The sequence below is a fragment of the Nomia melanderi genome, chromosome 3 (genome assembly GCF_051020985.1).
Source record: "Nomia melanderi isolate GNS246 chromosome 3, iyNomMela1, whole genome shotgun sequence".
Taxonomy (NCBI): domain Eukaryota; kingdom Metazoa; phylum Arthropoda; class Insecta; order Hymenoptera; family Halictidae; genus Nomia; species Nomia melanderi.
The window spans coordinates 18,856,655-18,883,278 of record NC_135001.1 but is presented as its reverse complement, the minus strand read 5'-3'; the positions used below and the strand labels follow the sequence as shown (position 1 = coordinate 18,883,278).

Sequence of the window (26,624 nt, the reverse complement as noted above, 5' to 3'; positions counted from 1 at the left end):
ACACCGGCCACTTGCCGCATGAATTCTCGAATGCATCTTCGATGCGGCAGAATACTCGCGTCCCATAACCGTTGTGATAAATTCCTCGATTCCGATATGCGCATACGACAACGAGATTAAGTGGATCCCGCGCGAGCTACCGGCAGCCTGCTTCGAATCCTATCAACTAGCCCTGAGTGCAACATTCGCGAGCTTACCGAAATCTGTCGTTCGGTATCGACGAATTTAAACAATCTAAAAAAAAGACAGTATGAAGTTGTTAAATCGATTGAATCCAGATACGTTCATTTAAAGTATACACGATACACGCGTTACATTCTCGATATTATAGTTGTACCGTTGTCAGAGGAATGTCAAATCTGCAACAAGGTCGTTATGTATTTCGATTTAGAGCGAGTATCGTTACATGTTTAACAGGTCGACGAATCTCGGTTGATTGAGATATCGTTTCAAAATCCGACAGGCAGGTTTTCATTCAGTCCGGGTGAATTATTGTATAATTCCATGCCGCTTATCTCAGTATCCATATTTCGCGGGAGCATGTGGCGTATTAAATTCGATTCGAACACTGCGGCGTTTCGATGATATCGCGCGTTAAATTGATCGATATTCGTCGGCGCGGATTGAATCTGTTCTCGGCGGAGATTCCTTTCTTGGGCTCGATTTTGAAAACGCGATTTCAATTTCACGTTTCCAGGCGCTGCGGAACAGGGCGAAGAAAGCCAGGGCCAACCGGAAGCCGAACATGGGCGACATTAAACCCGGCAGTATAATCGAGAACATCGCGCATACCCGCAGGTGAGCCAACACTTCCGCCGCGAACGGGAACGGTTCCCGTTCCTCACGCATTCACGGAGAATTTTGTAGGAACTCATTTAAAAGCAGCGCCGGATAAGGAGAGCACGACCGGAAACTCTTCCGTCGGATTTACTGGAACTTCCGCGGAAATAGTTCGCGCGTATCGCGTACCGAAAACGACGCTAATACGTCCCGTACATAAATAACACACGGAAGAGCAATTATCGATTCGATCCATTGTTCTAAATTGCGCGAAATTACGAATTCATTGGCGAAAGAGAATCAAAGCCGACACTTCGTTGATTGCGAAAGGGATTTTGATCGAACCGCTTGCACCGTTTTATTAGGTTGTTGCATACGAGCTCCCGCCTATTATTTATTGCATCAAATCTCCATAAATGAATGTTTTCAATTACCGTTTTGTAATTGCGTTTTCGGCGGAAATGTGTAACGGGGCCGACTGCGGCACGCTGTTTATTCGCGCGTTGAGTTTGAAAGTTCATTGGAATTTATTAAAGCACGCCGCGGCGAATGAAATTCGCCCCGGTGTTAGAATAATTTAAATTTATTTCAAGGGTCATGTGCAGCAATCGATCACACGCTGTCGACAGAAGGTTTGGCACACAGGAGACAATCCGTTCGGCAACCACGCGGTCCATGAAATTAAAGCCAACCTTCCTTTTATCTTTCAAATTCCTTTCTTCACCCTCCCTTTTCATCCTAATAAAGAATCGACGAAGAAACAACTGCCGCAATTTCCTCCATCAATTCAATCACACTCATAAAAATAAGAAACGATGAGAATCCAGAATTCATTCAAGCGATTCTCACCGGAAAACAACTACTCCGCAAACATTCTGTCGGCAGCGCGAGAAGAAAAATGCACGCCACATTCGCGCATGAATGTCGCATGAGTGTCCTAAGCATGAGTTACACCGGTCGTTCGAACAAATAATAATCGCGGTAACACCGGGTCCGACTGCCCATCGAAGCTCGCGATATGTCAACGTAGAGGTGGCGGTGGCGGCACGCTGCAATTCTCTATTTCCACGGTGTCGCCGCGGCCGAGATCAAAGTGTTCCTTAAGCGCGATAAATTTATTCGCGGATCCGTCCGCAGCAGCCGAAGAGGTACGGGCTTCATTTCGAATGTGTCGCGTGCTCGAGGAGAGCGCCATTTTTTTCAATTTTCGCCCGTATAACTCTTGCATTCCAACTAGGCGATTTCTCACGGAGATTGGCGCGTCGGCGTGAGCGCGGTGCGCGTTAAGCGAGAAAGGGAGAGAGACGCGGGGGAAAAGACGGAGAAAAGAGAGAGGACACGTCGCCGGAAGGGAGACAGATGCGGAGAAAAGAAAGTCTCCGTGGAACGGAGGCTAGAACGGTGGAAGAAAGGCTAAGACCGGGTTAAGTCCCGAGCATATACGGATAATACGCTTTCCTCGAGCGCGGGCGTACGCGTCGAGCTTCATTTCCGCTGCCCCGGGGTCGGCGCACTCGCCTTGAATGAAAGCCAACTACTTCGTCTTCGATTTAATTGCCGGCTTTTGTGCACGCCTGTTTCCCGGAGTGTCGTACGTTTGTTCATCGGCGAGCACCACCGGCTCGGGATTCCACGGCTTCCTCGCTAGCAGGCACGAAGGCACGTAGCCTTGTTTGCCCGCGAAGATGATTTAATACCCACTTTCGAGGCCAGCATTCCTCCCCCTTCGGAAATAAAAAGTGCTTCCGCCGAAGTACCTGTAACGGCGAACGATACAGCCCGAAGAGATTCGTGTTTCGAGATTGAAGCGGCGGGTATATACGTACCGGTGCGCCCAGCAATGGCGCGCGACAAAATGGACAATGGATCGCGTCGAGTGGAATCGGTTTGAGTAGCTTAACGTCGCGATTGGCTGAGGATCGATGGAAGTTGCTGGGGGAATGATAACGCGATTATGAATGGAAATCAGGGTTTTGGTAGTTTCGAAGGGAACCGTGTAAATTGAGTATTTTCGAGTTGTGGGTGAAGATGGTAGATTGATGGAAGTTTTTGAAATGAAGAATGGCACGTTGAGAAATGTACGTTGGAAGTTTGATTCGTTTAGATACAGTCCATTGTTGAGGAATATTCGATCGGTTGTATGATTATTAGTAAATTCGAGTGTTTTAATGAAGACGAATTGATTCAGAGTTTATGGTTCTGATGTTTCTATTCGTGAGATGGGTTATAATTATCGATGATTTACGCGATCTAGGAACAACTTACATAGCGATCAATTACAAGCAACTCTTTTTGTTACTGCAGAAAGTTAGAATGACCAATTTTATAACTGGTTCGGATTAAGAAGTTCCTGATCCGCATAAGCTGTCTTCTATAACCGAACGATATCGACTGGTCTCAGTGATATTAACGGTACAGTGGTTACCTAATTATTATCTATAGAGCCTCTCCAGGCTGCTGCGGCACATGCAAGGACGCGTGTATAAACGTAACCGATAAATTAGACTTAACTGTTCGTAGCAACGGTCACATTTTGGCTGTACGACCTTGTCTTTTCCCCTGGGTGCGATGTATTCAACATAATCTCGGGCCCGCGTCATCCTCCACAATTCTCCCTCCGCCTCCTCTCGGACGCTGTTAACGTCCATTATCTCGATCGATTAAAAAATGATGTGTTACTCGGCGTCAACGAAATATTGGAAACGAACTCGGTGGAAATGACCGAAATAATTCTCCTTTTATAGCTGCTCCGAGTAAAATGTAGTAGTGTAGAACCTTGAACAACGTTACATATATATATATCTTTAGTATCTCTTTTCCTGGTAAGAATGTTTGTTGTGCACTTTATTTTATTTTTCACCACTTGACTTTTATACACGTTTACACGTACACATGTACAGCACGATGATTCAACCCTAAACTCCAAATGTTATTTGTAACATTCTTTCTAGTCACTCAACACCTGCTAAAATCAATATTTAAATAATAAGACCTTCGCAATCCTCGGTTACATAAAACTGTGTATTTTTCAAATAACCAACGGCACGTTCTTTGAAGAAAGCAGTATTCCCCGCGATTACGCATAACGCGCCGAGTGAAATGGAATTCTCATGGAACACAGGAATACATTATCAACCGCACACTTGCAGCATCCAGTGGTTATCGAGATGAGTTGCCTCAATTCGTATACTAATGGCGTATTCCGTGGTTCAGCAAGCTATCCGAATTTCGTTATACGGATTGAAGCCTCGCCGTACCACGAAATGGAACTCCGCGCACCGAGGCGTTCGTCTACCCAACCTGTAACGTCACTGGATACCTGTAATCCGATTACTGGATCCCACGTACGGCTGCAAATGTCCATATTATCCGGATAATACGACAATCGAAATTCCCGCATAATATACCCACGCATCTTGCGCCGATTTTATGAGCCTCTAATCTAACGTCTATGTTAACGCAACCAGGCCTCGTTGCCATCGCTGGGATTACCCTGGGGACGAGGCCTGCTTTATATCGCGCCGTCTCGATAATCCTAATGTTGCAGCCATTTAGACTTAACCTGAGTTTGGTAAACCTTATCAGTGAATCGCATCGAAAATGAGTTGATAGCCGATTATGAAGATATCATTGCAAAATCCGAATTGAATAAATTATATTGATCTTTCACATGGTAAAAGAATTAATAGTAAATTATTGAAATATAACTGTACAAACAATTGCACATCATTATTCAGTCTTCCTGATTTTTAAGTTTCAAATGACTCACTGATGGTCGAGCAAATTCAAACCCTCTTGAAATTATATCATGATATCAAGCAAAATAATAGAACACGGCAAACGTTCGGACTCTAAGCAAACACTCTTCAGAACGGGTACCAAAACTCCCAGTTCATACCACTCACAAAGTAATGCAATTACTCGCAGTTCGAAAATTGTTGTCTTAACAAGCATAGGTATTTCCATTTCCCTCAATTCGCAAAGTGATTCCGAACTTCCGGCCAGTAGTACACCTTCGAAACGACAATCATCTCTTGTAGAACAAGTATTTGCTGGAAACTTTCCTCCGGCCAATAAAAGCTGCCGGAAAGTTTCGAGCCACTGAAAAATCCACCGCTTCGCAACCGATCCAAGTGATACCGCCGCGAACAAACATTTTCACTGCCTCATCCGACAGAAATACACTCGCAATACGAACTCAACGAAGTTACAGCTAGGATTTTCTTTGTGCTCGAAATATCGCGTCATACGTGTCGCTATGAGGTCGTAGCACACTAAACAGCGGCGCACCCGAACGGCACCGGGGTCAGCCTTTCGACTTTCTTATGCGCAGTTCAAATGGGAACACGACCATCTATCATTGAAACCGTGCTAGTGCTATGCTGATGCGGATAGGTAGACGCATTTCCATTTTATCTATAAGAAAGTCGAAAAGATGACTTAACGATGTTCGGCTCTGATACTATTAATCCCTTACACTGCCATCAATTCAACGTTGTTCATTTCGGATCTAATTGATCAGCTATTTTTTCTCGTCTCACTTCCGATTCGTCCATGGAGTTACACATAAATAATCAAAACTATGAACAACAAAACACCGGGAGACCCATCTTGCTCCTATGCCTCACAAGAAGAGTCTAAGCATAATTGTAAAAGGGGTCTTCCGCTGCGTTTTCCTCGGAACTTTAATTAGTCACGTATAACCGCATTGAGAATAGCAAATTAGTATAGAATAAGACGAGAAGAGATGAATAAAGCTGAGTGAAGAAATAGTAAACACCACGAATCCCCTGACATTTATGTCTATTCTGAAATTTTCATCGCGAGTGAGATTGGTTAAAGTAGAAGGGGTTAAGTGTGCGACGACCTATAACCGCTTTGCGCATGATATGTACGTCTGCGATTCTTCCTCGCTGCTGGATGAACGTCACTGCTGAGAAATGCTAAAAGCATGCTAAGTGTAGAAGCTTTTTTTTAGAGGCTTTTGACTAAGATCACGTAGTGGGTATTCTGTGGCAAGGTTCGCGGAGACCGCGCTGGGGGCCGCTGCCCTGGTGGCGCCAGGGATGGAGGAGCCAACGAACACGGCGTCGGGCAGCAACGAGGACGAGGACGAGACGCCGCTCGATCCCGTCGTCGTCATCTCGAACGACAAGAGCACCGAGTTCTTTTTGGCCACGGTCGTCGAGGAAGCAGCGTAAGAGTCCAATAAACTTTTCGATTCCCCCCCCGCGCGCCGAAACAAACGTTCGCGCGACCCCGCCGCTTTTCAATTTCGCTCATCCCCGTCCGAGTGTTTCCGTTTCTCAACAGGTAGCCGCGGAGTGCTACCTTCTCCGTTGAAATGTTTCCTGTTGCTGGGAATACCGTGCACGCTAGAAATTGTTTGATTCGATTCGAAAATTGTAGCGAGCTATTGTTCGACGCGTACCGATTGCTTCGCGGAAATTGAACCTATTTTGCCAGCGAATATTATCACGATATATTATTACTGTCAGACAGGTGATCGGTACCTTGTTTTTTTCTATTTTTTTTCTTTTATGTATCTCGCGTTGAAAATATAGCGATACGAGTCTTTTGATATGTAGAATGCCAAATGAGAGGTTACTCGTTTTTAACCGTTTTGCTTTGTGTTTTTGATACGTTTGATTAAGAAAATGAGCAGTATCTATTTTTTACTTACTATACGTGAAACTATAACGCAGTAAGACGGTGGTGATTCGTTGGTGAATACAAGATTGTAATCCCGATAGTGATACCGACATGATCTGTACATTTCAACGCGTTCATAAAGAAAGTGAGTTTATACACCCCTAGTCGATTCTGGCTCGAGCTGCAGCGATACGTTTTCCACGGGCAGATATTCAGAGTATAAATCTTAGTCCTTTGTTTTTTACGGTCCTACGGTTTGAAACCAAGTGCAAGCGCATCTTTTATTCCGTTCCGTGGATTCATTGGCGCAAAGAATTATTCGAGGGTGTGCTCGATAAAAATAGAGGTGGACCACCGATAAACCAGTCCACTGTGAAATCGATTCGTTTGTTTGTCGACTGTCCACTGGTCCAGCAACTCCGAGTGTTCGCTGTATTGATTAAACGTGAAAGATACGGCCCAGAAGATCAGTCCTTCCTGTCGCGCAGCTCGAACATAAGTATGGGGACATGAAACGTGAACAACAGGAATTGGCACATTAAAACATCGATCTTGTATTCATTAAATGTCGTTCTTTCGGTCACGAAAATAGATGGATAAATTACGATACTGATTTCATAGAGCGAACGATTGGAAAATATCAAAAATTTCATAAAACCGAGTGCTACGATTATTTCATTAATTATTGAATCATAATACAAAACTTATTAACACTAGAACTACCGTACCAATCAAAATGACTAGTTTCGATTCGTTTGTTTCGCAATTGTTTACATCTTCAAAGCATTGAATATTCGAAATGATCCTGAAAATAGTTTCACTTGAATACCATACAGAACGTCTAAAGAAACTGAGAATAATCTATTATTACAATTTTTAGTATTACATATTAATCGTATTCAATGCTCGGTAGTTCGAGTGTTAGTCTATTAGGCATCAATCATTTATTACACATCAATACAAAACATATTCCATCTATCTTTCATTAAACCATCGAACTTCGAGAAACAACTATACCTAGAATCACCTTAAACATTAAACACCGACGTCCACAGAAACAAGCTACCAAATTCCAGTAGAAAATCGGCGAACGCGAACGTTGGTCTCGGTGTCGAGGGCGGAACGCTTCAGCTAGCCGGTCGGTAGCAAAGGGTCCAAGACGAAGACGCTAGAACTGCTCGGTGGAATGCTACTGATACTCGAATTGCAGATGTCGTTTCAGTGCAGTGGCCCAGGCCCAACTCGGCGGGACGCAGAACGCGAGGAAGGACTCCGGCTACGACGGGGCGGCGAGCAGCATGGTGATCAACGAGCCGTTGGAGACGAACTCGAGTCCGAGCCCGAATCCCCGTGTCACCTCGGCCCCTTCGTCCTCGACCTCGTCGTCGCCGCCGCCGAAAGGGCCGACCGCGAGCTCCAGCTCGCAATCGAAAAAGAACGGCAGCACCGAGGCCAACAAGCAGGAATTAAAGAAGCTCAAGAGGACCGGCTCGCTGCTGCCCCTTCAGCTTGGACGGACGCCAAGCGTCCTGTCCGGCTCGTCCACCTGTAAAAAGGACAAGAAGAACGAGGCCGCTGGATCGAGATTCACGATATACAAGGCCAACAAGGCGAGTAAGAAGAAGAGGGAGAAAAGCTCCGCGAAGAAAGAACGCAAGGCGACTAAAACGCTCGCTATCGTTTTGGGTATGTAAAATTGGTGTACTCCGGATTGGATCTGATTCTCATCAAGTAGAACGGCGAATTTGGAGAGTGGTCGGGGACAGTAGAGATTTTATCTTAATTTGTTTTTGTGGTCACTTGTTTATTATTGCCAGGAGGGAAATCAAAGGGTAGTTTAGTTAAATAGTATCGTAGACTGGTAGACTAAGGGACGTCGGTAGAAATAGAATGAAAAAGGGTCCCTAGAATATTTTGATTAGTTGGTTTCTTAAAAGGCAGAGGAGAATATAGATTTAGTAGACCTTTTTAGGAAGCTTATTCCAAAGGAAACGATACAAGTCTGTTGAGAAATACGCATTCTGAATTGGATTAGGTTATACGTCTATCTGCTGTTAGCTGTTTTTACCTGCTCGATCAACTTTTTGTGTAGTGATTAATTAACTCTTCTCAACATCTAGATTACACATGACCCTCAAACCACAACGGTTGAAAGAGCGACAACGATGTATCATCAATTACAATTCCAGGCGTGTTCCTAATCTGTTGGCTGCCGTTCTTCACCTGCAACATCATGGACGCGATTTGCACGAAGCTCGGCGCGACATGTCAGCCTGGTTTCACGGCATTCATCGTGACCTCCTGGCTGGGATACATGAACAGCTTCGTAAATCCCGTAATCTACACTGTGTTCAATCCCGAATTTCGCAAAGCCTTCCACAAGCTCCTCAGCTTTTAAACGAGCGACGCCGTCTACGGTCACGTTTGTCTTGGGGTAAGGAGGAACAACGAGGCGTTGGACAATCTAGCAGCTCAACAATTGTTCCGACGGAAGGTATCGAATACTTTCCACGAATTTCCCTCGACGAAACAGAGAACAATTCATTTTTTCCTCGTACCGATTAGACTAGCTCTTCGATTGAATTTCATTTTCCCGAAGTCTTCCAGAAATATTGTAAATATACACGAATTTACTTACCAAGTTTCATGAAAAATTCTTACACTCTTCACGTTATTACTCAATAACACGACTCTCTTTCACACAATCCCATTGCCACGATACGGAGAACAAATCGTAACACATAGCACCATAGAAACAACGAAACAATCTACCATACACAATCCCCTCCTCCGAACAAGAGACAAAAAAACTAAACGTCGCACCTTGTTTGTCATAATGTTCAGCAGAAATCCAGACCAGCAGTAACACTCCCTGTCACGCGTCACAGCTCGAGTCCCCGACGATGTCAAAACCGGAGGTAGCGTGCATCGATGTTAGTCCTGAAGTTACCAGATGAATGTTTTAGACTAATTAGCCCGATAAAGGAGCGTCACGGTGTTAGTCACGCGTCAACAGCGAATCGAAACGTCAAGTGCAGAGTAATGTTCGCCAGCCAGTATCGTAAACAGCAGCCCAACAAACGAGCGAAACAAGGAACGCGAGAGCAGCAGAAGAAAAAGAAGAAGAAGAGGAAGAAGACGAAGAAGAAGGAAAGTGAAAAATAGGATCGAAGGCGCGAGAACGTCGAGCCGAGAGGCTGACGGTACGCGTGCACGCGCTCTGTAGATATACTTCGTTGGTTATTTAATATGCCGTGGCAGTATTACCGTAGCTCGTAAGTAACAGCAATATTTTTTGGCTCGGAGCAACCGGGCCGAGAGACTCCGCTGTATTTATACCGCGTCCGCTCGGGACGAAGTCTCTTTCGCGACGCGTACGATTCCACGACCCTGTTATCCATCCCCACGGAACGAAGATCGACGGACGCGGTCCCCGGTATCACGATCTCTTCATGAATTTTGTATAATCGTAAAGGGATCCGGGACTCCGGACGCTCGATCCGCCGGAACTCGCGCGGAGAGGCAACGAAACAAAAAAAAGAAGGTTTCACTTGTCAAACATGTCCGATGCACACCGCTACCGTTTCAACTTCCGTACGGAACCGTTCGGATCCACGCCGTCGTTCAACTTTTACGCCGCTCATCGATCACCGTACTTCCGAACTTTTCATTTTCCGCCCGAACTTGCGCCCGATATTTCATTCGATTCCTCCGAAATTTTCTTTCTCGCCCCGCTTTTTCCCCTCCGGTTGTGTATCGAAACACCGGCACACATGCGCGGCCGCCGTTCTATTTTCGGAATTTTTATTGTCCACTTGGTCCCGCGCGTTTCAACGGGAATTTTCGAATTCGCCTTTCGTTTTTGTATCCCCGGATTTGCGTATGCAAAAAGATTCCGCGGCGTATCGAAAAATTTCCCCCGCCGCTCGCGTTCAATTAAACGGAACTCTTCCGTGCGGCCCGAATGTCGTTTCTCACCGACTGTTCATCGTTTGGACCAGAGGTTCCCAAAGCGTGAGACGTTGATCGATTTTCTATTATATTTGAAGGCAATTTTAAAATTGACAATTCTGTATTCGAAAAGATTCAAATATGTAATTCATACGTTTACTGGAAATCTTTTATTGAGAATACGTTGAATCATAAATAACGCACGTATTTGTAAGAAATTATTGTTTCCTGAAATGGTTTTCGGCCCATAAAAGTTTGAGAACCACTGGTGGGCCGCCATTTCCGATCGAAATTGATCCGGGGCGACGATCTCGCGCTAACTGCTACGAGCGTTCCCGTCCAACGGCAAGAGAAACGGAAATCGATGCAGGAAAGGCGTCCGCTCGTTTTCGCCGGGCACGTCAGCTCAAGGAATTTTCTCGCGAAGATAAACATTGTACGTTCACGGGCCGTTTCGACAAAGTGGAGACGCAACGAGAACACCCGTGTGCATCGTACCGGATACCGCATCCCGCGGTTCCCGTTTAGACAGCGGATTTTATGCGTTCCTGACAAATACGAGTGCATAGAATATAAAGCGGAGAAACGTTCGCGAAAATTCCGGAATGCTGGTACCACTTTATCGTGAACTTACTACGATTCTTTGAAGAAGGAATTAAACTCTAACCCTTGCTCGTTTACCGAGTAAACTTCTGATCACTTCACTGACTTTGGTAACAAGTTATTCATTCATTCTTTTGATTCCCAAATTTGTCAAATGTATTCTTGCTATATACTTCAGTATTATTGTTTAATTCGATATTTGATAGTCGATAAATTAAAAGTAATTTGGTAACGTTATTGTTCTGATTTCGCGTAAAAATCCGCTGCCTATTCACGTTCCATCTCCGCGCGCGAGCCTCAAGCCTCCCGCGACCGAATTTTCAAACATATCAGTACGAGTACGAGGCACGATACCTGTCCGTGCATTGGCATCCGAGACGCGTTTACACAGGCACGCGTGGATTAGTGGGGCCACGCGAAACACACTGTAAACTTCACCGAAAATAGAAACGTCGAATGTAGTAATGTGCTCCGGAATCCAGTTATCGTCGGTCTCTATTTGATGACGTAATCCTCGCGTAAAGCACCTATATCTAGCTTAGACCTGACCTAATCTTCCGTAATCTCCGATTAATCTTCTGTATTATTCTAGCATAGGCCTAACCTGTCATTGATCTATGTTTAAAGTAGGACTAACGATGTCCCTTGTATTTTTATTCGATCCTAACACTCGCAGTTACGCTCGACATCCATCCGATCTAGATCTGACCCATTTTTCTGTGCCATCGTTCGAACCAAGTTGATTGAATGACACCAGAAATAAAGTCTACCAAAAGTAATTCAATCATTTGTAATTTAAAGTGAACGAAGAATAATTCAGTTGACGGGAACGTTATTTCTATCTATGCTTCTAAACGAGTCCACTAGCAGTCCCAAACAAGCGAGCAAATAGAGAGGCACATGACTGTATTCTAGTTACCGATCGAAAGGAACGTTTCGCGTGACCCGTGCTATCGCAATAACGTCTACAATCAAAGCTTTTTACTCTGTATGGACTCTACGAACACGTTGTATCACGTAGCCGTAAGCTTCCAAGTGTATATTTGTAAATAACTCGTAGGGACTAACGAATTACGAGCTCGAGCCGCGCTAGCAACGCGGCGCGCGTCGAGTCGCGCTAAATGAATCCTAGGTACACCGCAATTACTAAAACACTAGACGTAACGATAGTGAGAGTGTATCGCTAAACGCTAGGCAGAGCATTAGGGAAAACTTCTTCTCGATGAATTGTGATAATGATAGTTTTTATTGATGCTGCGTGCCACGTCCGTAGTTCGATTCGACATAACGCGAGCCTCTCTAAACCTCCCCTCGCAATCCCTCCGAAAGAACCGGAAGCGGGCGCACCTTTGTTTAACGTCTTCGCTGCCGTGTCGCCTATAATTCCATTGCTCAACATTCGTAAAGTAAAAATTCATACAATATCACGTTCGATCAAAGGAACACTCCGATAATTCAGTCAACTCATTCTTCTCCCGTTTCGTTAAAGACACACACACAATTCCAATGTCTCAGAACGCGGGGGCGTGAAAGTTCAGCGGCGAGAGCGTTACACAAACTTCCAGCGAACGAAGAACTCGTTCGCGTTTTCGCCGCTCGAAACTCGTACAATTTCATCCCCCGCGGCCGGCGTCGCGGGCGGCGGTGTTTCCGCGTCCGGTTCTTTTTTCATCAGAAATTCCCCGTTGCACCAGGGACGCGACGCCAATCGCGCGGCGGAACTAATTTGCATGCGGCGGGGTCGCGGGGATCTCCTTTGATTTGCATGAACCAGTTAATTCGCGTTCGTAAACCCTTTTCCGAAATCGACCTCCGCGGAAAAGCCGTATCGACGCGCGGCGAATCTGCGAAGTTTGGCTCCGGGTAACGCCGCGAGGAACTTTTCCCGGCCGGAGACATTTTAGGGGCTCCCCCCGATCCGCGACAGATCCCGCCGCGTGCCATTTTACTCCACGGCGAGATAAAGGAACCTTACGGCGGATTATTAATTGGCGAAGTTCCCTTGCTCGGCCGCCGCCGCCGCCGCCGCCGCCCCCGTGCGCGATCGTTAACGGGGTATAAGAAAGTTCCCAGCGAACAGTCCCAGAAACACAGAAACGATCCGTCGATTCTTTTTACCTCGCGCCCCGAACCCTCGCGTCGAGACGCTCGGGCTAATGAGTCCATTAGCTACCCTTCATCGATTGTTTTTACCTTCGCGCTGACATTTGAGGAATCAGCGATCGCGCTGACGGGGGAAGAGATGAATGATTGAAGCGCGCGTTTGTTTTGTTGATTGCCCGACTTTTAGTTTATTGGAGCTCGATCGTTTTATATAGGTGCATTTGTAACAGTGGAAATATCGAAGCGCAAATATTTAGAAGCTGCAGCGTGTGTTCTGTATAATATGAGAGTGGTAATTCAATATTGAAAAGCGTTTGAGGAGCGAAGATTCGGAGAGAGGATATTATTGGGTACTTTTGTTCGGTGACGTAGTGTTTTAAATATTCTTTTCTAATAATGATAAACAATAAAACATTGTAAACCCTTTTTCACCTTATTCCAGCAATTTTTAATTATTATATACTGTTTCGCGAGTTTTATACACTGGTAGATTAAAAATATGTTTACGTTAAACCAATTTATATGAAATACATAGCCCGTGCTTCTTCATGATTTACATAAAACAGCGTAATAACGTGTTGCTCCGCGTTTTTGCGGAGGGTTCGCGGTTCGCGGTAGATCGCTAATTAATCGTGAGCTTTCGCGAGCTAATGGATAAAGAACTACCGAAGCCTAGCATTCTGTTCCAGCGTCAACGCGTCTCGCCGAACGCGTTAGAATGTTTCTCGCGGTTCCGCGTAAGATCGGTGTATTTTTCTAACCTGCCACGCAACCCTTCTCTGTATATACCATGTGTATGTATCATGTTTGTGCACGCGCGCGACGCAGAGCGCATTGCATCCGTATTGCACGGGACGAGGACGTGGATTGGGCGTTGTACATGTCGTGTAAATATAAATATATACTAACTTAATCGACGAGAGAGCGTATACGAATGCCTGCGTGTGGCCCGGGGAACCGTCCGCGGATTCGAAACTGAGCCCGAATCCCCGATGATCCCCGGGATATCGTTCGAGGCCGGTTTCTACCTCCTCGTGGCGCGAGAATTTAGAGAGAGCGAGAGAGAGAGTGAGAGAAAGTGAGAGCGAGCGAGAGAGAGAGAGAGAGAGAGAGAGAGAGAGATGAAAACGAAAAAGAACCAAAAAAAAATAAGAAAAAAAACGAAGCGAAAGAAGAAACAAAAGAAACGAAGAAAACAAACGAATCGAAACGAGTCAGACAGGTGTCCATTTGGAGAGAGTGTGTGTGTCGCTACGACGGAACTATGTTTTTCCTATGAATTTCTTAATTAATTACTACGAATGGTCTATACAGGGCATAGATATAAGCGATGAATCTCTACATTGCCGGAGACTAAAATGTTAAGCGGAAAGCGACATATGTGAGACGCGAACGAGAAATGAGGAAAATGTTTATCTAAAAAGAAAAAAAAAACGCTGTATGTACTGATGGCAATACCTATACATATTCACACGCGAGACACGGACACGATCATCCAGAGACAAAACTAAACACACGGACACTTGTTAAAATTAATAAAACATAGTATAAATTAACCGGCTGACAGTTTATTTCGGAAATTCCTCTCCGGGGGTAAGTATGCTCGATCGTCGTATATCTTCCGTCGCAATATTTCACGATATAAGCGGAAACATTGAAAAGAAAACAGAACGGAATTTATGGCCGACACGGTATTTTTCGAAACCGTAGTGAATACGCGCGACGAATTAGTTGATTAATAAAGAGAACAGCGTCAAACGTCCGAGTATCGTTATACGATTATCTCAGCGCCGTACGAGACGATCAACGCAAGTAAAAGACGAATCGTCTCGAAAAGTTACTCGAAACTTTCTTCAGCATTCTCAGTTTCAACTTCTTCTTTTTTTTCCATTCGTCTCGCTTTTCCAATTACTCTCTGTGAGAATGCCATCCAATTAAGAAACGGCTTGCGCAAAAAGAAACATTAAAGAAGCAGCTACGTGCCCCGGCGACTTGATTAAAAGAGAAAACCCGTTTCTTATGCGGCAAACAATTAATTTCCGGATAACCTATTAAACGGGATATCTGTCGGACGAGTCAATGCAATTTGCAGTGACAATGGCCACGGCCGGCGAGCACAGAGAACACCCGAATCCAATCTGCAACGAGATCGTGTCGAGTCGACTTTCGGGAACGGTCAAGAAGCAACGGGCACCTTAAAACTTCTGGAAGTGGTAGTGATTCGTTGTTCCTGTCGACGTGCCGGCACATTAACACGTTGATTGGCAATACGATCGATGTCGGGATATATTTTCAGTAATGCGAATATCTGAGCAATAATCTGTCGTAAGAACTATGATATGTAATAAACAATATTTGTTCTTAATACTGTCTGTCTTTCCTACGAAAACATAAATGATTCTCGTGATAGCTGGTGTTTAATTTTTAAAAGTTATGCTTCATATAAAAATGATATAATTTCTCTTTCGAGAAAAATATATTTGCTTTTAGTAAGAATTTTATTTTCGTTTATTCGGATTTGAGAATTATGTATTTTGACTGTCCGACCGTTGGTGATTTTTTTTGAAATTATGAGTTTGAAAATAAATGGTTGTTATGTGGTTGGGTGTGTGTTAAGAGGTAAAGGAAAGTAGATGCAGCGATAAAAAGAGCTTGGAAGTATTTTGAGAATGCAAGGAATGCCAGTCGCCCGCGGTCTCAGGGGAAAGATAGGCCGTAGGTATTTCGACGTAATAAGAAAGCATGCAGCGACTTAATGAGCGTTGTCCTAACTAGAGATGCGCCGGGATACAAGGAATAATGTTAGGTATAATGTCAGTTAAACATACTGTGTTGCATCCGATGATTGGAAAAATAGAATTCCTTCTATACAAAAATAAGTTGGATGTATAGAATTAAATATTTATTTTTTAAATAAACGAATCTGGGTATTTTAAAAATTTGATACTGAATAGGAAAAGGATGGTCTGATCATGATTTACAGTTCCTACTTAATGCAATATCAGATATATATTTGAAAGGTAATTTCAAAATTAGTTTCTTTCGAAGAGGAATCATTTATCGATCTTCCAATTAGCTTTTCTAATATTGAAATGGTCTGACGTTGTTCATAACGTACCATGTCTACCGATCCTCGTAATGAAATGACATAACAACGAAGTAAAACGCAGAGGATTAATTCAAGACATCCTGACTAAAGGTATTCAAAGAAATGTGAAAGGAAGTCAATAACAATATCGATAAAACGCGGAATATTACGTCAGTGTCAATATTGAACGACGAGAGGAAAATCGAAGAGTGTAATGGATATCAGCGCAGGAATTGGCAAACAAAGGAGGCGAGCTATGTGGGACGGTGGCCTAGGAATATTTCGAATCGATTCGTTTCTTTATGGTAACAGTACACTATATTTCTACCTCGTGAGAAATTAAATTATACACGCACTTAGAATTAATACACATATAGCAACGCGTACGGCTAAGCCATAAACTCTGTATCATTAACCTAGATCCTCGACTTTGGAAGTTTGTTAAACACATTCTGTGGTTCTTGAGGTTGTTCAGGATCGACGTTCTACCACATAGGATGTTCCAGACTCATCTACAACAAGAAAGTTGCAAGAATCTTATGTAAATAGGCTGTCACCTCTACATATCGCAGCTTACCCGCCTGAAACTGGCAACGTGCCAATAGAGACTAATTACCATGGTTTTAGTGCCGTTCGAAATCTATTGTTTAAAGGATGAAACACGGGAAATCTATTGCATGGACGACGATATAACGTCCCATCGCCGAGGGCACGTCGCAAATAACGAACCCGTTACTTCGTCGTCAAATTTTCACCGGCGGTATGCAGACGCGAACTTCCCGGGACATAATTAATGCAAATAAGAAACTTGCCGGAAGTTGAAGGTGCACCTCATCCTTCACTTTCTTATTCATGCATCAATACCCTAAGAGTAAAGCAAGCTGCCGGTTTTAGTAGGGGAAGCTCATCGGCGAACTATGTAATTTCGTTAATAATTATCAGATAACGGAACTCGAAACGTCAGTTAATTACAGTGCATTACCGATTAATATGCGAGCCGCTAACGAAGTCCCGGAACTTTTCTCGACCGCGATATTGCAGGATCGTATGGGATCGTATCAAACGGTGCAACAGAAAGTTTCCGCGGCCGAAGCTGCGGGGAACGTTCCATTAAACTATGGAAATCTTGCGATCAATGTATCGTTTAAAATTCCTGCGGAGCACGATCGAACAAAGCCTCGAACAACAAACTTCCACCGTGCGAGTATTCGTATTTTCCATGCCGGCGGAAGTTTGGGTGCCGAAAGCCAGCCATTGAACCCGAATGAAGCGCCCTTCTGATACACGGCCGAACCCGCGACGTATTTGCCCTATTCAAGAAGTTTTCATCCCCTGGTCGACTTTCGGGGACTTCGCGATACATAAAACAATGCGGACCGGAAGGCACGTACACCGAGACAGCCATAAATTTCCGAGGAAATTGGGAAATTCGGAACGGAGGCTGAACCGCGTGGCTCCCCGCCAATCCGCTAAAAGCGCGAATGTCTTGAACACTTTCGGCCATAGATGCACAGAAATAGGATGTACGCGTCTCGGTGCAGCGGTGTGCAGGAAAGGTCGCTTAAAATTAGAAGCTTAAATTATTCTTAGTAGCTGTTGACGATACAAGTGAAATTTTAGGAGAACCAATTTTCTGTTTTCGAAGGTTAACATTCAGAAGACAGTTCTTTCTCTACGGAATTATTTCATTGAATTTCAACGTTTGAATTTAGGTAAGACAACGCGCAGAGGATTTCATTATCCAGAATTGAATCGCTTGAAATTAGGCGAAATATTTTCAATGGAACAGAAGAAATTTGAAGACAAATTTTCACTTTGGCTTAATCCTTTGTACTCGGAAATTTTTCACTAGAAATATTTAACATTGACGAAGCGAATACGATACTCTTCGAAATTAACTCGAAGGGAAGACACAAGTATATTAAGGAGCAAAGCTATTTTATTCCAATATTTCACGTATGGAGGTTATACAAAGTTCAACATTAAACATATTTTATAGTTTTCATGTGTCCAATCAAGTGGTAACTGAGAGTCACCTCCCGAGTGCAAAGGGTTAACTTTAGACGAGAATATAATATTTTCTTCTAAACTACATGCATCCAAATTTCAACGTTCAAATTCTACAAATAAAAATTGAATTTGAGTGAAATCAGACGATTTAATTATTACTGTCTTCTGCGACTGAAGAAAAAACGTGCAAAGGATAGCCGTAAGCTTACCGGTGTCACTGGCAGCGTGTTATTCGGTTCTTAATGAAGTTTACTATGACGCTGAAGGAACATCGGGACGTTTCTTCGGGAAGAAAATTGCTCGGAACATGAGGCTCGAATAGTAACAGCTGCGCGACATGCAGGGGTGCTGTTGGCAACAGCCACGATAGCAGAGAGGCGCAATTACACGTTGAAAATTTACCTTGGAGAACGTGGGAAGCTGGTGTCGCGGTAATTCCGGCAAACTTAAGCCCACCTTCGCGATCCCGAGCTCCAGCGGCCGTGGGGCAGGATTACTCGACCGTAAGGCGTAATCTATCCCGCCGTAGCCACCGAGCTGCAGCTGCAATCCTGCACAGAACCGCACGCGTTACGCGGGTTACACGCTACGGACGAATACTGAACGATCCTGGACACTAGAGATGGGATCAAATTCAACGCGCACTCGAGAACACGAGGCGGTCTCTATTACCGAGCTTCGTTCAGTAGACTTTACTGCAATCTAGTAATAGATTGGGCTTCGTATAGAGTAAGTTTCGGGTAGTCCGACCAGATTTCCGTGAAATCTTAAACTACTCGAGTTAAGTGGATAAGGAAATAAATTGCAAATCTGTGGTTGTAGTTACAGTTAATTCTTTGCACTGGGAAGTATTTTTTTAGAAATATTTTAACATTTTCTGATGAGATGAAGACGATACTTTGTGAAACTCATTTGAAGAGAAATCACATGTACATTGAGGGACAAAGCTATTTTATTTCAATATTTCTCCAATTGTTGCATTATACGAAGTATAATATTAAATATCAAATTTTATAGTTTTACTGTATGAAATCATATGGTGAGTGAGAGTCACCTCTAGAGTGCAAGGGGTTAATAAACTGCTTTTCGTTAATAATAAATTGCAACTGAGTAATTGCCTCAAGTAGTTGCGGTTTAAATGAAGCGCAGAATTCTCTGCCTTGAATTTCTTTTAAAATGTCGAAAATATATAATGCTATGCAATACTTTAGAATGTAGCGTTGCGAAACGTCAATGTTTAATCCTTTGCGCTCCTATGTCGATGATTCGACATCAGTTTTATTCACAGGTGTGCGTCTTTGTCAAGATATTTTTCAAATAGATTATATTATTATTTTCAATATTATTAGTAAGAGGAATCGTTCACAGGTTGTCTACAAATTATCTATTTTTTAAAACGCATTTCAAATAAAATATAATAATACCGAGTTATCGAGGAAAAAATGCAAAAGAAATTCCGAGTGCAAAGGGTTAGAACCTTATCTCACACAGAGTAAACGTGTCATAGTATCAAGCATATCGGTATTACTCAAAGTATTTATAAAAGATTCGAACTTACAGCATCCACAACGTAATTCGAATTCGAAGCATTAACTTTTATCCTTCAGAGTACTCGTAAAACATTTAAAACCGCATCAGTCAAATCGGACGTTGATACTTGAAGTATAGCGAATCCCGTTTGAATCGGAGATCCAATACGAGGCGGATATAAACAAGCCGGAAACGTAATTCTATCACGTTCAGCAAGCTCGTTTGAAATTTATACAGCACTATGCGTGACACGCACGGATACGTGTACAGTGGATAGCGACGGTAATGTGTTTCTACTTTAATTAATCGATATTACCTGTAGAGTAGGAGAGCGGCTGACTACTTGCCGCTCCAAATTGACGCAGCTGGCCTACATGTTGGAAATTCTGGCCTAAGTTCAAAGTGGGCAGGCTGCCGGGAAGGGCCGCTGACATACTGCCAGGTATGCCCGCAGATATGCCGCCGCTCAGCCCTCCAGGATAACTGTTGAATATACTCGTGGACTGACTTTCCGGGATACTCGTCCCCAAGTTCGACGGCAACGCTGCGCCCGCACCGAAAACGCCCAGAGACGAAGCTGCGGTTAAAATTTTATTGTTTCAATACTCGTACTGTGTTTCGGCTAGCCGAGTTTCGCAAGTTTTAAAATATGTCCGTTCGTACTGACTGTTCGCTCTCTGCCGCGGAAGTTTGAACATTTCGACGACTGAAATCCGGGAAAATTTAAATGCTCCGAAATGCGGAAAAATGGGAATTTAGTTGTCTCAGCGTTCGCGAACGCGAAAGTTCGAATATTTCATATGATTGAAACTTGAACGCTCGAGTGTGTGGGATTGTATGAATTTGGGAATCGGAATATTTGCATATCCTACTGTTTAAAGCTTCGATGATTTCAACATTTCGAATACCGGAACGTTTAAATATTTAGAACATTGAACGTTCGAAAATTTCAGTATCTGGAAACCTAATTCAAACATTTGGAGCAATAAACATTCCGAAATTTTCCGAGCATTCAAACCTTCGGCACTGAAAACTCCAGTATTTCGAAACGAGGAGAAGTTAATATTCAAAAACTCACGAGAAGTTCGAAGGTTTAAGTAACAGTACGAAAGTCCGAAAATGGAAACGGTCAGGGACCCCATAAAAGCTACCGCAGACTCCGCCAGCAGAATTCGATATAAGAGAGCGGCGGCGAAGCGGAATCGTGGACCGCATACGTACTTCATTTGTGGTGGCTGTTGAAGGAAAATCCATCGGGATTGGAAACACCGGATGGAATTTTGAAAATTATAACCGACCCCTCCGACGAGGGTCGAGACGGAGACTGCCAATAAACTCGACGGCGGTCTGACACAGTTCGCGGGAGAGCGCCGGGAAATAAGAGCAGATAAAAGATTAAATTTTTCACGAGATAGGATCCTGCCGCGCCGCGCCGCGCCGCGCTGCCTCTCGACGAATAGCTTCGAACGATATGACCGGAACTTTATCGGTTCGTATAAATGAGCCATACCTAAGGGAAGAGTGGTCGACGTCGGCGAGTCTTGTGTCATGAAGGCGGAGAGCCTGGGTATCGTCGTGGGAACGTAATTTATAGACTGCAGCGGCCGGGAAACCGTTGACAATGTCGTCATCGGGATGCTGGCTGGCAGCGAGAGCTTCGGTCTCTCGGGCAGCGTGTTACTCACTGGCAAGTAACTCACAGTTTCGGGCAGCGAAGATTCTTGAATGGACAGGCCGCGGCCCGAGTCCTGTTGCAGCAGATAGTTCAGCAGGGAACTCTGCAAGTTGTCCTTTAACGCGGACTTCGGCTCGTCCGGGAGCACGTAGTTCAACGCCGGGCTCTGGATCCTGTTCAAACTGTTGTTCACCATGCCCGGGAGGGCCGCGTAGTTCAGTAACGGGTTGTGGTCGCCGCTTTTCAGCGTGGTCTTTCCTTGCTGTCCCAGCAGATAATTGAGGAACGAATGTTGCAACTTGTTCTTCATCCCGCTGGTGACGTAATAGGAGCCGGGGACCGTGAACTTCGCTGATTGGTACTCGGCTGGGGAAAGTGTGCTGGAAATCGTGCCGGGGAAGAATTTTCTGAGTATCCATTAAAGAATTCGAATACTGAAATAAGGCTGCAATGATTCTAAACACGGAGAGATCACTTGTAGATACTTTACAGAAAATGGGAATCATCGTAGAAGTTTGAATTTTAGTTCTCGAGAATTATAGTTTTCGTGCTTTCGGGTATTGAAATTTGAAACTTTCGGATGTCTAGATACCCGAATGTCGAGTATCGTTTCGAAATAACCGAAGCATTAAATATGATCCGTTTCCTTTAGACAGAAAATTTGACGTAACCGTAGTTCCATTGTCCGATCGCTTAAAGCTCGTTGATGCTCCAATGGCAAGTGTAATGTCACTCGAAATTGGAAAACGTCGAGGAACGAATTAAGTACGTCAGCCGTTGAAGATTCTCCTCGTTGTTACACGAAGGGAACGTCATGAAACCGGCGAGCCGCGGTTAAAGGGTAGGTAAAGGACACCAGAAGCACGTCTCCGGAATGGAGAGACGCGGGAAGAGAAAAGGTCGCAACAGTTCGAGCAAGTAATCAATTCGGACAGTGCCATTACGTACTGTCTGCCGAAGGATATGATTGGAGATTCCGTGGCCACGACAGGTAAGCTGGCCGCTGTCGGCGGTAGAGTCAAGTTCGAAGATTGCTTCGAGGTGACCGATGCCGCTGGTATCGTGGAGATCGTCGTTGCGGAGGTGCTGCTGGCTGCGACGTCAGCCAGCTGAAAGCAATTACGAACTTTTATTGGACCTTTTAAGATCCGCGGGGTGTCGCTTCGCCCGAATGGGTCCGGTTCGGAAGTTGCAAAGGGATTGCGGCCCTGGGTTCACCGGAAGTTCCCGAAACGGTGTACCGGGCTAATTATCTCGAATTTAGTTTTACCGCCAAACAAACTCTAGCACCTCGGAACGTCCAATCTTCTCTAATTACCTCTCCCGGTGAAATGAACGGTAACGTTCGTTCGTCAAATTCGAAGCAAAGCGTGTTGCAACGGTAGCCACTTTCATACTGAACGAGCTGCATTTTTATTTCCTTCCAAGCTACACTTGTCCTACACACCTTACGTAATTTTCCGCAGTAATTAGAACACGAGTGCATACAATGGTACCTGAAATTAAATTAATCGCAACGGAAATCTAAGCGTGTACGATACATAGGAACACTCCCGCCGAAGAGGTACGCGAGAGTACCTTCAGGGCGTAAAAGGTTAACGTAATAAAAGGCTGCTCGCTTTCCAGTCGCGGCTCTATTTTCCAAAAAAAAAAAAAAAGAAGAAAGAAAGAACGGTACGATTAAAAATTCTATGGACCGGCAAAAAAGATTTAATTTCCCGTAACAAGATACTCCCGCGTTCCGGGAAAAAAAGAAAGCGAATAAAAATACAATTAGGTTCCGCGGAACTCCGCTTCCCGGAATTCCATAAACGCCCGCGGAATCTAGGATTACCTCGGGGCGTTACGGCGCGTGTAACGAAGTATCGATTATCCGTGTAACGGCTAGGCGCGGTGGCCGAAAGCGGTTCCGGCGGAATTGCGGCCGGGCCGCGCGGACGCGGAAACGTGGAAAAGACGAAAAGCTCGGGGGAGACGTGTCCGTGCTCGAATGGGACGTCGCGTAGTGTGTTTCGCTCACCGTATCGAATTTCACGCTCGACATTGTCGCAGAGTGCGAAGCCGTAATCGGCGCGGAAGTCGGGGACGTGTGAAGCTGCGTGATAGCCTGAGCGTTCTCGGCGGCGGTCGAGAGCTGCGAGGGATTCTGGGTGGTCGTCGTAGCAGTCGTCGGCGCCATCGTGCTGGATGAATCGTCATTCAACGGAAGAGCGTTCTCGTATGGAGAAACCGGCGGCACGGACACATACCCCAGTCCGTGGTTCCCTGAACAATGAGCAACTTTTTTGTATTCCCGCTTGGTCCTCCGAGGCAGAAACCTCGATACCGTGGGTGAATGGTTTTGGTAGACGACAAAGGTTTCCGACCGTTCTCGGTTGGGAGACTTAACCCTTTGCAGTCCGAATTTCTTTTGCATTTTTTCCTCGATAACTCGGTATTATATTTTATTTGAAATGCATTTTAAAAAATAGATAGTTTATAGAGAGTAGTGTAAACGATTCTTACTAATAATATTTAAAATAACATAATAGTATATTCTGTTTTAAAAATATCTTGACAAAGAATCACACCTGCGAGTAAAACGGGATTTGCTATGCTTTAACCAGTTAACTGTGGAATTTAGTTTGAAAAATCTCTCATTATGCGTGCAATAAAATCAAATAATGAAGTGTATACTCGTTAAATGCAGGCCAAATGCACTTAAAATATATCCTAACGAAAAAATAAAGCGAAACGAAGGAGAATTACATGTTTGTCTCAAAAAATAAATAGTCCATCGTTGAAAAAGTTAGCACCATTAAGAGTTTTAAGATAACGTGTATACTCGTCAAACACAGTTAACTGGTTAAGTATCAACGTCCGATTTGACTGATACGGTTTTCAATATTTTAGGAGTACTCTGAAATATAAAAATAATAGCTTCGAAGTCGAATTGTGTTGTGGATGCTGTAAGTTTGAATCTTTTATAAATACTTTGAGTAATACCGACATGCTTGATACTGTGAAACGTTTACTCTGTATGAGATAAGGTTCTAACCCTTTGCACTCCGAATTTCTTTTGCATTTTTTCCTCGGTGACTCGGTATTATTACATTTTATTTGAAATGCATTCTAAAAAATAGATAGTTTGTAGAGAGCAGTGTAAACGATTCTTCTTAATAATATTGAAAATATCATAATAGTATAGTCTTTTTAAAAATATCTTGACAAAGATCACACCTGCGAGTAAAACTTATGTCGAGTCACGCTCGACATAGGTCAAAGGATTAACGCCTCGTGGTTTCAAGGGTTCTTGATGTTTGACTTTAGAATTTATATGTACGTTATTTGATTCGATGATGATCTAGTGTGGAAGTTTAGTGAGTTATCGAGTATATTTGTAAAGAGTAATTATAGTTATTGATTATGTAATTATGATGTGAATTATCATGAAGGAATTGGTGAAATAATGAACTGAATGAAATTGAGTAGACGACGTATAATCGCGAAGGTTTAACCTAAAAGTTTATTAGAAATTAGAAATCGTGAAGTTTGATATACAATATTAACTTTCGTATAACATATTAAATTAATTTTTAGTCCTTAACTCACGTATGATTTCTCTTTATACTAATTGTAAAAAGTGTAATCGATATTTCATCGAGGAATAGTAAATATTGGTAAATTTGTTAGTGCAGAGGGTTGCTGCTCATTCACAATAGCTGCCACGATACGGTAACGGAGCGATCAATCACGTTAAGTCACGTCAATATCGCATGCAATCCAATGGGAGCATTCGCAGTATGGAATTCGCAAACGCCGTGAATGTTTCAGTAAAATCTTAGATCTTCGACCATTAATATAAATCAAAGCTTACCGTGCTTCAGGTACTCCGAATCCCTGCCAAAAGATTGCGGCCCCGGTTGTTCTTGCTCTTTGTATAAATCGGAGAACCGGAAGTCGTTCGGGAACGATTCCCTCTGATAAGGATACTTGCTGGGCATCGGGTCGTCCTGCAAAGTTTCCCTGAAACCTGTCGGTTCTCTGTACTGCTGACCCGCGAATGGAGGTCCGTCTAAATAAAATGGCGGCTGGTTCTTCATGTCCGGCGTGTCTCTATAGGACGACGGCCCGTCTGCGTAAAACGGTCGACTCTTTGAAGTCGGGTAGTCTCTGAACGTTGGCTGCTCGCTGTAAGACGACATGTCTTGTCGATAGGGCCGTTGTCGGAACGATTGATACGATTGCGTTTTGAACGGTTGCTCTCGAAATGGCTGATGCTGCTCGTGGAATGGCGGATGCTGGCGGATTCCTTGATACGGCGGGAAGTCTTCTAGCGGCGATAGCCTGCCATCTTTGAAGGCCGCTGCAGCCACCGCCATTAGAATGATTATCCCCTAGACAGAATACCAATAGTTTCTAATTATTATATTATATTGTATCATTGATATTGTATTGTATTATATCATATTGTATCGTAATATTAATTTTCACTATATCACTGTGTGATCACTGGACTGTAGATCTTCATGAAAATGATAATTAATAAATGCCATTGAAAAAGCTTAATTACGATGGAAAATTCTTTTCCTTAAGAAATATTATAAAAAATAATACACTATGGATACTTTATTTTCCCATATCGTATGCATCCTGTGGAATTTTGCATTTTTATATTTTTATAAACACTTAATACGCGACAACTTGGTAATTAGGTCACTGTCACTGGCAAAATTCCGGGGTTAGAATCAAAGAAACTCACCAGTTTCTTCATCTGTGGTCTCAGGAGATGAGATTATATTCTTAATAATGAACTGACGGATAATCAGAGGGCGAGTGAAGGAAATGAATGAGTGAAACCACGCGTGAAAATCGTCTGTAGTCGATCACTGCCATCGACTGTCTTATATAGCTGCGTGTCCAGAGAAAAACCGCAATTCTGCGCTCACTCTCTTTCACTGGTTATGCACGTCTTCCAGTCCAAATACAAACTGGATCTAGTAAATCACGTATATCCACACCTTTCTCCTTCTATGAGATGTTCATTGCCAAGTTCATCGTTGACCCTATTGGTTCCTGGTTAGAAACACAGGCTCGGTGTTGAATATTCCATTTTTTTCCAATTTTCAACGTGCGATGAATAAGTCAGAGAATGGGCTGCAAGTTTTTATAAGAAACGGTCGACGCAAGAAATAACTTTCTTTCGTGATGGACAGCTGAAATTCTTCGGACTAATAATTCATGACACGAAGA

At 43.8% G+C, this 26,624-nt stretch overlaps 2 protein-coding genes across 7 annotated transcripts in view; one reads left to right on the top strand and one right to left on the bottom strand.

Annotated features, from left to right (window-relative positions):
* The window catches only part of Dop2R (dopamine D2-like receptor), a 237,975-nt gene extending 223,350 nt beyond the window's left edge, over positions 1 to 14,625 (top strand). Inside the window, exons 5-9 of one of the 6 annotated variants that reach the window (XR_004235459.2) lie at positions 698 to 798; positions 5,801 to 5,977; positions 7,655 to 8,118; positions 8,622 to 8,926; positions 9,277 to 14,625. Coding sequence is in view for 3 of the 6 variants with exons in the window: in XM_076365685.1 (XP_076221800.1) it covers positions 698 to 798; positions 5,801 to 5,977; positions 7,643 to 8,118; positions 8,622 to 8,830 (963 nt within the window). In the remaining 3 variants the exon portion in view is untranslated. The other 5 variants (XR_004235458.2, XR_004235457.2, XM_076365685.1 and 2 more) reach the window with 5 other exon arrangements.
* A 1,953-nt stretch (positions 14,626 to 16,578) lies between these two features.
* Positions 16,579 to 26,145, bottom strand: LOC116429287 (uncharacterized). The gene is made up of 8 exons (XM_031982054.2): positions 26,134 to 26,145; positions 25,249 to 25,768; positions 23,413 to 23,657; positions 22,341 to 22,501; positions 21,228 to 21,772; positions 20,034 to 20,294; positions 18,590 to 18,738; positions 16,579 to 16,689 (listed from the first exon to the last, which is right to left on the bottom strand). Exons 1-8 carry the CDS (start codon positions 26,143 to 26,145, stop codon positions 16,663 to 16,665), a joined length of 1,920 nt encoding a protein of 639 aa, XP_031837914.2. The 3' UTR covers positions 16,579 to 16,662.
* Between the last annotated feature and the right edge of the window lie 479 nt (positions 26,146 to 26,624).

Bases quoted from the DNA above. Each gene is read 5' to 3' on its own strand.
- LOC116429287 (XM_031982054.2), bottom strand. The intron at 18,739-20,033 runs GTAATATCGATT...GGTTCTGTGCAG, and splicing joins GCCGCTCTCCTACTCTACAG to GATTGCAGCTGCAGCTCGGT. The intron at 16,690-18,589 runs GTAAATTTTCAA...TTCTTGTTGTAG, and splicing joins AGCTTCCCACGTTCTCCAAG to ATGAGTCTGGAACATCCTAT.